At 41.0% G+C, this 15,949-nt stretch overlaps 1 protein-coding gene across 2 annotated transcripts; it reads right to left on the bottom strand.

Annotated features, from left to right (window-relative positions):
- Window positions 1-1,851: 1,851 nt before the first annotated feature.
- SET (SET nuclear proto-oncogene) lies at window positions 1,852-15,691 on the bottom strand. Of its 2 annotated transcripts, none has more exons than XM_060757534.2 (8): window positions 15,309-15,691; window positions 10,728-10,785; window positions 9,959-10,101; window positions 7,996-8,099; window positions 7,753-7,866; window positions 6,526-6,696; window positions 4,608-4,695; window positions 1,852-2,977 (listed from the first exon to the last, which is right to left on the bottom strand). In XM_060757534.2, exons 1-8 carry the CDS (start codon window positions 15,379-15,381, stop codon window positions 2,970-2,972), a joined length of 759 nt encoding a protein of 252 aa, XP_060613517.1. In that variant the 5' UTR covers window positions 15,382-15,691; the 3' UTR covers window positions 1,852-2,969. The 2 variants fall into 2 exon arrangements, with proteins under 2 accessions (XP_060613517.1, XP_060613516.1); XM_060757533.2 differs by having other exon boundaries at window positions 4,552-4,695; window positions 15,309-15,690.
- Window positions 15,692-15,949: the final 258 nt, after the last annotated feature.

Raw genomic sequence — 15,949 nt, 5'->3', positions numbered from 1 at the left:
CAGAGAGATCACCCCATAAATACAGATTGTTGTATCAAACTTAAAAAAAAAGACATCCCCTGAAAATAAGCCATAGTGTGTCTTCTGGAGGAAAAATAAATATTAGACAGTGTTTTATTTTCGGGGAAACATGGTGGGTTTTCTTGGTTGGGAAGACAATCCCTGTAATCCTCTGGTTGGGAAGAGAATCCCCAGAAGACAGAATCCAAAACGATCAGAACAGATTAGAGATGAATGTCCGAAACAACCACAAGGAAGTACAACAGGGACAAATGCAAGATACTAGAGATATTCCACAGCAGGACGTGTGGAAAAGATCTTGGTCCATATAAACCAGGAATGTCATGCGGCAGCCAAAAAACAAAAAAAGTCAATGGGATGTTGGCCTGCATCAAGAGGAATCTAGTGCCTAGATGCAGAGAAGCCATGCTTCCCATGCTCTATTCTGCCTTGGTCAGACCACACCTGGAATTACACTGCGTTCAATTCTTGGCACCACAATTGAAGGGAGATGTTGACTCTAAGCTGGAATGTATCCAGAGGAAGAGGATGACTCAAAGGATCAAGAGTCTGGAGAACAAGCCCTATGAGGAGCAGCTTAAAGAGCTGGGCATGTTTAGCCTGCAGAAGAGAAGGCAGAGGAGACATGACAGCCATGTATAAATATGTGAGAGGAAGTCATAGGGAGGAAGCTTGTTTTCTGTTGCCCTGGAGACTAGGATGCAATTGGGAAATGGCTACCAAATGACAGGAAGATTCCACCTTCCTGAGTGAGCCATTCAGCAGTGGAACTCTCTGCCTCAGAGTGTGGGAGGCTCCTTCTTTGGAAGCTTTTAAACAGAGGCCGGATGGCTATCTGTCAGGGGGGCTTTGAATGCAATTTTCTTGTTTTTTGACAGAAAGGGGTAGGTCTCTTCCAACTCTACGATTCTATTATTCTGGACCATGGCCAGTCAGCCGCGAAAACTCACAGCAGCCCAGTGATCGCAGCCATGAAAGCCTTTGACAACACACTGCTAGGTTTTCCTGGTTGGGAAGAGAATCCCAACCGATGGGGAAATAAATGCCTCCTTGTATACAGTGTTCATTCACTTATTGCGGGTGTTACATTCCGGGACCAGAGCCCCCGGTGGCACAGTGGGTTAAACCCTTGTGCTGGCAGGACTGAAGACCCACAGGTCACAGGTTCAAATCCCGGGAGATGCGGGTGAGCTCCCTCTATCAGCTCCAGCTCCTCATGCGGGGACATGAGAGAAGCCTCCCCACAAGGATGATAAAAACATCAAATCATCCGGGCATCCCCTGGGTAACGTCCTTGGAGACGGCCAATTCTCTCACACCAGAAGCGACTTGCAGTTTCTCAAGTCGCTCCTGACACAATACCAAAAAAATTCCGGAACCACCCGCAAAAAGTGAAAATCCACAAAGTAGAGGCACTATATATGTATATCGCATTCCAAGGGTGAGGTAGAAGAGAGATTTAAAGGCACTGCATACCTTTATTTTTTTGCTAGCTATAAGGGGCTATATGCCATAGCGGAATTACAATGCCGCTCAAGTTTACGAATGCCGCAACCATTCATAAACTGGGAGGCAAAAACCCGCGAAACAGCGACTCCGCGAAAAGCGAACCACGAAGTAGCGAGGGAACACTGTAAACCCTAAACCTGACCATCTCTGACATCTAACCTGCGATAGAATTAAAAGTGAAGCCGTAGCAATGATTCCTTGTGCGCAAAGCGGTCCAAGTCATTGCACAAAGCGGTGTGACCGTCGCCGTCCTGGTTTCCGATTCCCAAAAGCCACACGGTTCCTTTCCTCCCCCAACCCCATTGAAGACCATCAGCCCCCTTGTGTACACATTTAAGTTTTATTGTAACAAAGCAACTTGTACACTTTCAACGTTTAAAACTGAGCATCTCTTTTTTTTCTGTTTTTTTTCCAGTGAAACGAAAACAAGGAAAAAAAAAGTCCGAAAAAAACCAAAAAAAACGAGGAACAAAAAAATTACAATAGAGAGAGAATTAGAGAGAGAAAAAAAATAATGGAAATTCCCAAATAAGATCCTACGGGGTGTGTTTATTTAAACGGCCGATTCTCCCATCTGAGGAGCGGCAGGGGCTCAACGGGTAAGTTGTATTAAAAGAAGGAAGAAACTATATTTCCGGCTTGTTTGTGTTTCGTTTTTAAAAGTGTCACCCTTGTTTTTTTCCCCAACTGCGAGGATGTTTTCCTGGTCAAAAACATCTCAATCTCATCGACATGCCAAGGAAGAAGAAGTCATGTTTGTGTCAAAAAATGCCCACGGAAGCCAGCCCACCCTACCCTTTCCGACGTCCGAAACCCACCCGCACTTAACCCTGTCTATAACCCCCGCCCACCCGTTTATTATTATTTATTATTTTTTTGTATTTTTTTCAGGTTTTTTTTTAAAACAAGAGAAGTAAAGACAGATACATGTTGGTTGGTAAATGCGAACTGTCCATCATATTCACAGAAGAGACACAGTGTAATCTCTGGAACCCGATATACAGAGAAAGAAAGAAAAATGGGGGAGAAAAACGCTAGATTGGTTTCGTGTTTTTTTTTCCTCTATGCACTACACAAAAAGGGGCCTAGCACTCTTCCGGCGGAAGGTCCGCCTCTCTTTCTCAACAGAATTCCACCATTTTTAACAGTTTGTGTGTTTTCGTTTTGTTTTTTTTATTTCAAAACAGAGGGGGTTAAAAAAATCGGAAGAAATTGGGGTACGTTTCCCCACTGTATTCTGCTCAAAATTATGGTAAAGAAGAGGAAGGGGAAAAGAAGGCTTCGGGAGAACGAACGAGGCGACTGAGCACGAAAAACGGGGAGGAAATAAGACAGCAACTTGCTCCCAGGGATCGGATGGGAAAGGAACGAAGGGAGGGAGGAAAGGGAGGGGAGAAAAGGGGGGGTTGGAATCGGTCAGTGTTCAGTCATCTTCTCCTTCATCCTCCTGTTAAGAGAAACACACGGCTTGAACACACACGGACAACACAGCACCCGCCGAACAGAAAAACCCAGCCATACATTGCTTTCTCTCTCTCTCTTTCTCTAAGCAAGCCATTAGTCATGGGCTAAGTCGGTATCGTTTGTTTGGTTCGTGTTCTCGTTCCGTCCATTTGGATGGCACAAAACAGAAAGGCCCCTCCTAGAACAAAAATGCAATCGATACGAAAGACAGGTGGGAGCGGGTACCGGCTCCAAGTCTGCTTTTCGGATTGATTGCCTGAGGCCTTGCAGAGCCTGCACCCGAGCACCAAGCGTTTCGTTCCGTCCATTTGGATGGCACAAAATGGAAAGGCCCCTCCTAGAACGAAAATGCAATTGATACGAAAGACAGGCAGGAGCAGGTACCGGCTCCAAGTCTGCTTTTCGGATTGATTGCCTGAGGCCTGGCAGGGCCTGCATCCGAGCACCGAGCATTTCGTTCCGTCCATTTGGATGGCACAAAACGGAAAGGCCCCTCCGAGAACGAAAATGCAATTGATACGAAAGACAGACAGGAGCAGGTACCGGCTCCAAGTCTGCTTTTCGGATTGATTGCCTGAGGCCTGGCAGGGCCTGCATCCGAGCACCGAGCATTTCGTTCCGTCCATTTGGATGGCACAAAACGGAAAGGCCCCTCCGAGAACGAAAATGCAATCAATACGAAAGACAGGTGGGAGCGGGTACCGGCTCCAAGTCTGCTTTTCGGAATGATTGGGGCCTGCACCCAAGCACTCCTTACTATGAGCTCAGCTGTAGGCCCTGCCAGGCTTGGGCGTGTAGTCCCAAAGCCTGCACCCATAGGTCCAAAGTGCACGGGCCTATAGGTGTAGTCTATAACGGGCCGAAAGAAAATAGATCTTTCGGTCCCGAAAAGAAAAAGCAAATACCTGACCTCCCAATTTCAGGAGTTTCAGGTGAAAACGGATCGGGTCCCCCACCAAAAGCGGGGCACGAAACGGATCAAGTCAAGTCCCAAACGCACATGACTACAGCCATGCCAGGCCTTCCGACTGGACACAAACCACACCAAAAAGCATCCTCAAAACTAATCAAAACTAAGCCTAACCACTCTGATACTTCTCACAGCTAATAAAAGCAAATCCCAGAAGCAACTGCTTCCTCTCCAACACCAAAAGCGCGTCCGTTCGAAGCGGACTGCACAAAATAACCACGTTTTGGAATTAAGCTACAACAAGCAACATCTCTAGTTGTTTCCCCCCCTCCCCAACATTCCTCAAGACCTCAGGAAAGGGGTTTGAATGACTGAAGGTGGAAGCCCTTCCAATTTGAGGCTGATTTTGAGTCTTAAAATGCAGCCAAAATAAGGGCTGCTCAAGCCAGGCCTGGGCAAACTTTGATCCTCCTACCGGCTGTTAGGACTTGTGGGACTTGAAGTCCCAAATACCAAAGTTTGCCCAGGCCTGGCTTAGGCAGAGCGGCAAAGCTTAGGCTCGATTCTACAAAGCCGCTGCTAAAATTGGGGGGATATTGGGAGGGGGGTGTTGTTATTTCCGAGAATCAAGCTTTAAGGGTCCTAACCTCTCCTTCTTCACCCTCATCATCATCTTCATCTTCTTCACCCTCATCTTCATCACCTTCCTCGTCGATGTCCTCCAGTCCTTCCTCCTCGTCATCGTCGTCGTCCTCTTCACCCTCGCCTTCCTCGTCATCCATGTCGGGAACCTGGCAGGACACAAATGCGATCGTTAGCACGCTTCAGCTTGACGTAGCCACGCAAAAGCCTTGCAATGTGCTACAGATATATAACCTGTCACAGCAATAAGCAGTAATGGCTGTTGCACGTAACAACAATGCTTTCAACAGTAAGGATATCCAATATATTGCTGCCTCCCCCAAAAGTTTGAGGCTAGGATTGGTTCTGCTATTGTAAAGCTCCCCTCATTTGGATTGCTGCAATCAATAAATAATTTAATATACTACGTTCCAAGTTTTTCCAGAGACCAATGTGGCTCCCTAGACATGTGTCTTATGCCATGCTTTGCATTGAGATGGGTCAAACCATGCTTTAAACCTTAGCATGGAAAGATCTGCATATACCAGTGGTTCTTAACTTGTGGGTCCTCAGATGTTTTGGCCTTCAACTCCCAGAAACCCTAACAGGTGGTAAACTAGTTGGGATTTCTGCGAGTTATAGGTCAACACCTGGGGACCACAGGTTGAGAACCACTGGTATATATATACACACACACATACACTCTCTCTCTCTATATATATATATATTTCCTCTCTGTGATTAGATTTGGAAGTACTCTTAATGCTTCCAAATGTGGAAGGCTGCAGGTCAGTCAAGAGCAGACTTTTGAATCTTAACTTTCATTATCTGAATTGCAGTAAAGACAACTTGGTGTATGTATGTGTGTTCACACAAACACAAACTTTAAAATGCATTTCTGCTCTATAGAAGGGACAATCCAATCTCTCTCAACATATGTACATCCAACTTTATACACACCCTTTCAACTGCATTTCTGCCCTATAGAAGGAATCCAATCTCTTCCAACAGGTGCCCACCCAACTTCATACGTGCACACACTCAACTGCATTTCTGCCCTATAGAAGGCACAATCCAATCTCTCCCAACAGGTGCCCATCCAACGTTATATACTGTACACACATACATACATTTTCAACTGCATTTCTGCCCTATAGAAGGCACAATTCAATCCCTCCTGATGGATGCCCACCCAACTTCCAAGGGAGACTCCGCCAGACGCCCAGGCAACATATCCTACTGCTCAGCTGCTTTGAGTAAATAAATCCTTCCTAAGGTTTAGATGAAATCTCTTTTCACCTCCCTTAAAGTCTGCTTTGGATTTTGGGATCCAAGAGGCCATTTTAGTGTATTTACTGTATTTTAACTGTTTTTACCACCCTGTTATTATTTTTTTAAATGTATTGATTGGGGTAAATTGTAGGGGTGATAATTTCCTTATCATATTTATTTTCTGTACATGCCCTATTAATATTTAACTTATTACAACAAGTGTAATTAAGTATTATCAAGCCTTGTTTGGCTTGGTACTAAGATATAGCCTAAGGGCTAATCAATAAAATTCATTATTAACTTTGGTATTGCTCTTTTAAAACCGTTTAGTGCAGGTAGAGGCTAGCTGCCTTGAGAAAGGCGGGATATAAATACACAAATGTGAAAGCCTGCAAGTCAGTCAAGAATCCAACTCCAACATCAAAGACAACTTGTTCCCCTACCACGACATTAATTCCATGCAAGAATAGCTTTGCATTTTGATCCATCCCATCCATTGCAAGATGCAATGTGTTGCCATCATCAGCTCTTTTGGATGGGCGATATAACAACGTAGAACAATCCAAAGGGGTTTGTTCTTGTGACTTGGTCTCTGTTGAAACCCTTTTCACCATTTTTTGTTTATATACCTCAAATATCATAATATACAGACAAAATACAGGAATTCATTTTTTCCACTGTCTTCTCAGAGACAAGGGTGTTATCAAATCCCACAGGCCATTGCTTACCAGGTAGTACTGCAACGGGTTGGGCCATATGTCGTCCTTGATGACCTCCCCCAACTCGTCAGCCCCCGCGTCAGAATGGTCGGTGAACCAGGTGAAAAAGCTCTCCGGCTCTTCATGCTGCCTCTTCCGGCTGGCCTTGTTCTGCGTCTGGCTGGAACGCTTTGTCAGGTCCTACGGGAAGGGGGACACAAAGGCATGAGAGTATGGAATAGAAACAAGGTATTTACAAGCCCAGTGATCATCCATTTCTCAATAAACTAAAGGAACACCTCCATAACTCTGCTACCCAATAGGTTATGATCCTAACAGGTGATCATCCTGATCCCAACAGGTTATGATCCTAATATAATATAATGTAGAAGGTTAGGTAAAGGCAAAGGTTTTCCCGACATTAAGTCCAGTCGTGTCCGACTGGGGGTTGGTACTCATCTAAGTTTCTAAGCCGAAGAGCTGGCGTTGTCCGTAGACACCTCCAAAGACATGTGGCTCCCCGCATTCGAACCTGCGACCTTTCTATCAACAAGTTTAGCAACTCAGTGGTTTAACCCACTGTGCCATCGGGGGCTCTAATATATTGCATATACATATAATATTATATAATAATATATTATTAGTATTACATTATAATATTATAAATATTATATGTATATAATATATTGTATATATATATTTGTATTATAATATAATAACAATATGATACGAATTATATATTATAATTCAATATTATATATTACATGTAATATTACTAATAATATAACAATATAATGGTATACTACAATATAGCGATATATAATACTGATATTGTACTATGCTATTGTATGTATATATATCTTGTAAGGCGCTCTGAGTCCCCTTCAGGGAGAGAAGGGCAGAATATAAATGTTGTAAATAAATAAACAAACAATAAATATTGTTTTCTGTGTTATTTTGCCTACGTGGAAACATCCCAGAGTCCCCCAGGGGAGATAGAGCGGTATATAAATAAAGTTGCATTCTTATTAGACACCTCTCTTCACGATATAAATTAAAAACGAGAACAAAAGCTCCAGAACACAAACCTCGCAGCAAATTACATATTTTCTTCCCTCCAAAAAAACCATTCAACCCCATTACAAGTTTAAGCTAAAGCATCTAAAGGTTGCTCCTTTGCTGAGAAGATGATGCTTCATTTGCAGGTAGACTCAGGAAAGCAAACTTTTTCTGTTATTTCTACAGTAGGCCACGTACCTTCCCAGATTTCCATTTGATTTCGCTGGATTTTGACGACGGGTCCCCGCTCTCGTTCAGATGGAACTCTTTGGAGAGCATCTTGTTTTCAAAATATGGGTTTTCATCAAAATACTGCAGGCAAGACAACAACAACAACAACAAAAAGTAGATTTGAAGTCTTTCTGGCAAGGCAACAAGAAATTATGGAGGCACCTCGGCCGTCCCAAATGTGCCAGGTTGGTGCGGAGCGCCGACACTTACAAAATCTATTCTGTAACCTGATTTGATGTCTTCGAACTCCGTCACCTCGACTCTGATCAAATAATGGAGCGCTTCTTCATCTTCTTCTCCCAACAGTGCGGATACTAAAAAAGAGCCACAAAGAATTACAAACTCAACTATATATGAACTGTATTCATTAGTTACATCTCTACCCATCTCTACCCTGTACTTTGCTTCTATACCACTGTATCTCAAGCCCGAAGGCGACTCACGGCGGTTCACAAACAGTAAAAACAGTAGAAACAGCAGTGGTTCCATACAACATATAACAATTGACTTAACACATTATCCATAAATTACCAATAAGCAATTACAATGCACAATTATTACAAAAAACAACCGTACCCGTACTCATCATCCAAGCGTATATATATATATGCACATCGTATATACTTGAGTATAAGCTGAGTTTTTCCAGCTCTTTTTACGTTGAAAAAGACCCGCTCAGCTTATACTCAAGTCAAGGTTATTTATTATTTTATTCTATTTATTATTATTACTATTATTATTATTATAAACACAACAAGGTAAGTACACAGGAAACAAGATTACTATGCTAGTTGTTGTATTGGATCACACGTCACATACTTCCCAAGTGTCTAGGACTATGTTATGTATTATGTTTACATTATTATACTCTATTATTATTATTATTACCTTTATTATTTTTCTCTTTATTATTGTTATTATTACATTATTTTACTCTTATTATTATCACATTTCTTATTTTATTCTATTCATCATTACTATATTTATTGTTTTACTCCAATATTGTTATTATTATTTGAAAAACAACAATATTAGTACACAAGAAACAAGATCACTATGCTAGTTGTTGTATTGGATCACACGTCGGACACTTCCCAAGTGTCTAGCACTATGTGATGTATTATATTTACATTATTTTACTCTATTATTATTTTATTATCTTTATTATATTTCTCTTTATTATTGTTATTATTAAATTTATTACTTTATTCTATTATTATTAAATTTATTATTTTACTCTATTATTGTTATTATTACATTTATTTTATTCTGTTTATTCTGTTTATTGTTATTACCTTTAGTATTTTACTCTATTATTATTATTATTATTATAGGAAGGATACATAAGCACATTTACATTGAAGGTTAGAACAATGGTTTAATCAGAACTGGACAGTCTTAGCTTAAATTAGAATTTTCTGGAAATATTCAAAACACTTAACCTACGGATGCCTCAATTAATATAATTCTATTGATATTTATTTTTATTTTGAAATTCACCAGTAGCTGCGGCATTTCCCACCCACGGCTTTGACTCGAGTCAATAAGTTTCCCAGTTTTTTGTGGTCAAATTAGGTGCCTTGGCGTATATTCGGGTCAGCTTAAATATATACACATATATTGCAGATATAGTAAAGTTTTCTCTTGACATGAAGTCTATTTGCCACCAGGCTGGAATTTTATTGTATTTTTATTGTATTAATGTAATGTTTTAACTGTTATAATTTATTGTTACTATGTATTTTATTGTGTGAATTGTAGGCATCAATGTATGCCGGTTGGAAGCTGCCCTGAGTCCCCCTTTGGGGGTTGAGAAGGGCGAGGTAGAAATACCCAAAATAAATAAATAAAAATTGTGTCTGGCTCTTAAGTGGAAGAGCCGCCGTTGTCTGTAGACACCTCCAAGGTCATGTGGCCATAGGTTGCTAGGTTGGTAGAAGCTGGGCCTAACAGCGGGAGCTTGCCCTGCTCCCCAGATTTGAACCACCTATCTTTCTGGGCAGATATATGCATATGCTATTCTACAGCCCTTCTACAGTCCTAACACTCCCTCCCACTTTCTATATATACCCCACTTTTTTCTCCCAACACCTCTTGAGCGTTATCTCATCACTTAAATACAGATTTTTTTCCAAACATACATGCATTGAGAGCATACAGAACCTTAGCGTACCTTGTGGGTGGTTGACAAATGTTGTTACCCAAAAGTTTGGGATTTTGGCGATCAATTCTGACCTCTTCTGGAAGAATGGTTGGCGGAGTTTGTTGTATTTCTGTTCTACTTTCAAAATTTCCTCACTGGCCTGTTCGTTCAGTCTGCAAGGAAGAAGAGCCAGACACGGATTTGAATTCCGAGCAGTCGATCAAAACACAACAGAATTCCAAAATCACTTTTTAGGTTTTTAACACACCAAACTTTGGCTGTGCTACAGTAACTTTTAAGCATCCTGCTTAATTAATTATTATTATACTATATAATAAAATTGGAACAATTTTCTGTTCCTTGTTTGAAAATATTATTTCTTCTTTAATTGTGTGGTATTTGCTCCAGAAACTTTGTTTTTGTGTCTGCCACAAACTTTGTTAAAATGGTTGAGACTATAATGAAATATTCATTGAAAAACTATCACAAAAGGTAGCACAGGATGCCCTGCAAAAACTAAGTGTGTGTAAAACACTTTTGCTGTGTTTTGTGGTAGAATCAGTTAGGAAATGACATTTATAACCCAGGAACAAAAATCGTGTTATACAGTATAATCATTATTGCAACTGGACTTGATCAATAGTGGCCCACATCTTGGCTAATTTAAGAACATTCATTAGTAAACACTTTCCATCAATGTCTTCTACACAAACACAATCCACTTTAGAGTCTCCTTTGAGGAGAAAAAAAGTGGGACATATAAATAACATAATAACAACAATAACAATGTGCGGCTTACCTGTCTATTTCATTCTGTACTTCATCAATATGTTCAATTGCTTCCTGTTGCTCTTTGTCTGAAAACAGAAGAGTGAACCAGTCAATTTCCCAAGAAAGAGTTGACTTAATTTGACAATTCAATTTAAAATATTCTAAGATTATTAAAATTTCATAAAATTATATAATTTTATAATCTTTATAGTCATATTATATTATAAAAATTATAAATTAAATACATTATAAATAAAATTATAATGTTCTATAAAATAAATAATAATTATTATTATCATTAAATAAGGAACTTGTGTTTTAAATTTAATCTGGGTCTTAATTTAAAAAGCACTCTCCTTCCTTTGGCTGCAATACACTCACAGATACATTTCTTAGCAAATATATGAAAATGCTTGCATGGTTGGAATCACTGGGATGTTGTGTGTTTCCCAGGCTGTATGGCCATATTCAAGTAGCATTCTCTCCTGATGTTTCGCCTGCATCTGTGACAGGCATCCTCAGAGGTTGTTAAGTCTCACAACCTCTGAGGATGCCTGCCACAGATGCAGGCAAAACGTCAGGAAAGAATGCTTCTGGAGCATGGCCAGACAGCCTGGGAAACACACAACCACCCAAATACATGAAGAATTGGCCTGTGAGTCCCTCCATTAGGAGAAAGGCAGGATGAAAACAAAACAAAAAAAGATCCTGTTTTGTGACAACAAAATAATAATAATAATAATAATAATAATAATGTTATGTATATACTGCTCCATCTGTCCGAGGGGGCTCAGAGCGGTTCCCAGGTTACATCACAAAACATACAAAGTAAAAAACAACATAACCATAAGATTAACAAAATAAAATATAAACATAAAAATTGTCGCCATAACACATAACAAAGTAATCCTGCCTGTTCAAGGCAATTTAAAAATTTAAAAGACAATGCTTGGGTAGTGATACACAATCCAAACCCTATTATCTTTGCTAGGAAAGCAATGAGGCGCCACGCTGGGAGGAGATAATAATAAAGAGCAAACAAGGAACACTTCTGGAGGGCATGGAATTGGAAATCCCAAAAGTCTCAGCCCTCAAACATTTCTATTGAGTTCCAAGGAGGTTGATCCAATCAAGTTCTGCCTAGGGCGATGACGGGCTATTAGAAGTAACTTTGCAACATAAGAAAGGCTTTTAAAAAAGGGCGGGGGAGGAACCCAAGAGGAAGGCACATGTGCGCCGCTTGCATTTCACTGGAGAAACCCTTTCACTGCTTCACAAGACATTGCACTGCTCATTTTGCAACCAGTGTGTCCTGAAAAGTCCTAAATATCAACAAATAGGCTACAAGAGGACTTATTATGCTCTAATTGTAAGAAGCAGAAGATGGGTTTGATTTAGGGAGGGGAGGGGAGAGGGAAGAAAGCAATTTACGCTTAGTTTCGGGAGGAAGTTGCCAATCCCAAGCTGCAAAAGGAAGGGAGAGACTCAATTTGGAAATAAAATCCACCACACTTTCCTAAGACGCAAACCAGCCTTAAAGCACACTGGGTATTCCAGCCATGTGGCCGGAGAGGGTGAAAAGCCCATTCACCAACAACGTGTAAGGAAACACAAACTAAACCAAGTCCATTCTTGACATACAACAACTAATAAACAATGTGACCGAAGCACGTGTGGCCAAATTGCATAGCCAAACCGAAACAGAGGACAAACCAGGAAAATGAATGTAGTCCCCTTTCATCAGCATTTGCAAGCCTATCTCTTTGAACCCCACACAACCCATGTTTCCCATTGAAGGCAAATCAAGATGGAAGAAAACAATTCAGTACTTTATGGCCACAAGTGTTTTGGATTTATATTATCTGCATGTACGTCCATAATGAGTTCTCTTAAAGATGGGTCCCAAGTCTAGACTTGGAATTAGCTTATTATTTGGGGCAAGGAGTATTCCTTTGTATTTAAATCAAATGTATAGAACATTGGAGAGAAGCAGAAATAAGGAGAGGAGGGCATGGAACAAGCATGTTAAAGGCAATGCATATTATTTAGAGGGCTATTTCTTTGCATTTGCAATGAATAGAACAAGGGAGATATTTACCAGATTTAAATCAAATGTATAGGACAAGGGAGACATGTATTTCATATTTAAATCAAATGATGGAGATGTTGATTTCTATTAAAAGCAGAAATAAGGCTGGTAACAAATATTGTATTATTGTATCAAAATTATTAGCAGCAGAGCATTGGTGGCAGAGAACATGTGTGTTGCAGGCATTGCATCTTGTTGCAGGGGGTATTTCCTTGTATTTCTATTTCTGAAAGTACAAGCATGTTGCAGGCATTGCACTTTATTTAAGGGGTATTAAGGGGTCTTCATTTGTATTTAATTCCAATGTATAGAATCAGGGAGATATTTATTTATAAAAGTACAAGCATTTTGCTGGCATTGCATTTAATTCCTATTTTCAAAAGTAAGTACACATTGCAGGCATTGCATCTTATTTAAGGGGTATTAAGGGACCTTTGAGGGTATATATTTATTTCTAAAAGTACAATCGTGTTGAGGGCATGTTGCAGACATTTCTGGGAGTATTTCCTTGTATTTCACTTTGATTTCCACAAATAGAAGCACATCGCAGGCATTGCACCTTATTTAAGGGGACATTCCCTTGTATTTAATTTCTATTTCCAAAAGGGCAAGCACATTGCAGGCATTGCACCTTATTTAAGGGGTGTTAAGGGGCCTTTATTTGTATTGACATCAAATGCATAGAATCAGGGAGATATTTATTTCTATTTCCAAAAGTACAAGCCTGTTTCAGGCATTGCATCTTATCTCAGGGGGTAATTTTTTGCATTTAAATCAAACATATACAATGAGGGAGAGAGGTTGGTTTTTATTTTTGCAGAAATAAGGCTTGTAATAGATATATAAACAGAGGCTGGGTGGCCATCTGTTGGGAGTGCTTTGAACGCGATTGTCCTGCTCGCGGGGGGGGGGGGGGGGGGGTTGGACTGGATGGCCCATGAGTTCTCCTCCAACTCTATATTATTATTGCATCTCCTCCAAGGGGGTATTTATTTGCATTTAAATAATATATAAACGATGAGGAGGATGGTTTCTATTTAAGCAGAAAGAAGACGGGTAACAAATACATTCTATATTACTATATCACGATTATTATTACGGCATCTTCTCTAAGGGGGTATTTATTTGCATTTAAGTCAAATATAAACAACGAGGAAGATGGTTTCTATTTAAGCAGAAAGAAGGTGGATAATTAATATATTATATATAATAACTAATACATAATAATAATTATTACCACAATTATTATTATTATTATTGCATCTTCTCTCAGGGTGTATTTAAATCAAATATAAATAATGAGGAAGACGGTTTCTATTTGAGCAGAAAGATGGTGGGCAACAAATATATTATAATATCAGAATTATTATTATTACTGCATCTTCTCTAAGGGGGTATTTATTTGCAAATATATTATTATTATTATATCAGAATTATTATTATTACTGGGTCTTGTCTAAGAGTGTATTTATTTTCAAATATATTATTAATATTATTATTGTATCACAATTATTATTATTTCTGCGCCTTCTCTAAGGGGGCATTTATTTGCAAGTATATTATTATTATTATTATTATATCACAATTATTATTATTATTACTGGGTCTTGTCTAAGAGGATATTTACCTGCATTCAAATCAAGTATAAACAACGAGGAAGGTGGTTTCTATTTAATATAGGACTGTTATTACTATTTAATATAGGACTGTTATTACTATTTAATATAGGACTATTATTACTATTATTATTAAGAAGGCAGGTAACAAATATATTATTATTATTATATCACAATTATTATTATTACTGCGTCTTCTCTAAGGGGGTATTTATTTTCAAATATATTATTATTGTATCAGAATGACTATTCTTATTGCGTCTTCACTAAGGGGGTATTTATCTGCATTCAAATCAAGTATAAACAACGAGGAAGATGGTTTATACTTAATATATGATGATGATTATATCACAATTATTATTAATGCGCCTTCTCTAAGGGGGTATTTATTTGCAAATATATTATAATATCACAATGACTATTCTTATTTCGTCTTGTCTAAGGGGGTATTTACGTGCATTCAAATCAAGTATAAACAACGAGGGAGATGGTTTCTATTTAATATAGGATTATCATAATATCACAATTGTGATTCCCCACCAGGGCCTGCCTGTGTGCCTGGGAAGGAGCACGTTGCAGGGGAATGCCTTGGGATGCCTTGGAGGGAGCACGCTGCCTGGGCGGCCCTTCTGGAAGAGGGAGCCCTTCCTTGGCCTTCCAGGGAGAAGGAGGAGGAGGAGGGGGGGAAGGCGTCCCCACGCGCTTGGGAAGGCTAGGAGAGAGGCGGGCGGGCGTGCGCGCGCGGGAGACAAAAGGGGCGCCGAACATGGCTTCCTCCTCCTGCGCGGCCTGCACTTCCGGTGGAGCCTGGCTTTTCCCGCCTCCGGGAGCCAAGATGGCGGCGGCGCCCGTCTCCTGAGGAGAATCGCCCTCCTCCCTTTCTCTTCCGTTCCCGGCTCCTCACCTGAGATCTCGTCGGCCCCGTCGTGGTTGGAGTTGAGCTCCTTCTTGCTGACTTTGGCCGCCGGCGCCGACATCTTGAGGGAGGAGAAGGAAGGGAGGCCTAGGCCTGGGACCGGGGGCTCGCCTGCCTGCCTCTGTTCCTTCCTCCTCGCGGGCCTCCTTCCTTCCTTCCTCCGAAGCTCCGCCGCTCCCTTTCTCCGGCCTGCTGCCTCCGCTCGGCTTCTCCTCCTGAGGGCGAGAGAAGGGCCTCCCTCCTGCGCACGCGCACAAACAGCCTCCTGCGCTCCTTTCGGCTGCTCTCCCGCGAGAGGAATGGGCCGGCGCCTGCGCACGAGGAGCTCTTGTCCCCGCCCCCCTCTCGCGCACGCGCAGAAGCGTCCTCCTCCTTCGCCACTTACAAGGCCTCTCGCGCAGGCGCACTCGCTTCCCTCCCTTTTTCTTCCTCGCTTCAGCCCTCTCCCTGTGTCCCCGCCCCCGTTTTCCCTTATGCGCAGGCGCAGAAACGTCTCTTCGGCGTGAGGGAGAATACTGCGCATGCGCACTCGCCTGTCCCCTTTTCAGCCTTGCTTCACGCCTCCATGCCCCGCCCCTTTTTCCTCTGCTTTGCGCAGGCGCAGAAATGTCTACACGAAAAAGACCTCG

Source organism: Anolis sagrei, chromosome 11 (assembly GCF_037176765.1).
Source record: "Anolis sagrei isolate rAnoSag1 chromosome 11, rAnoSag1.mat, whole genome shotgun sequence".
Classification (NCBI taxonomy): Eukaryota; Metazoa; Chordata; class Lepidosauria; order Squamata; family Dactyloidae; genus Anolis; species Anolis sagrei.
The sequence above is the reverse complement of the archived record's forward strand: the minus strand, read 5'-3'. Positions and strand labels throughout refer to the sequence as shown.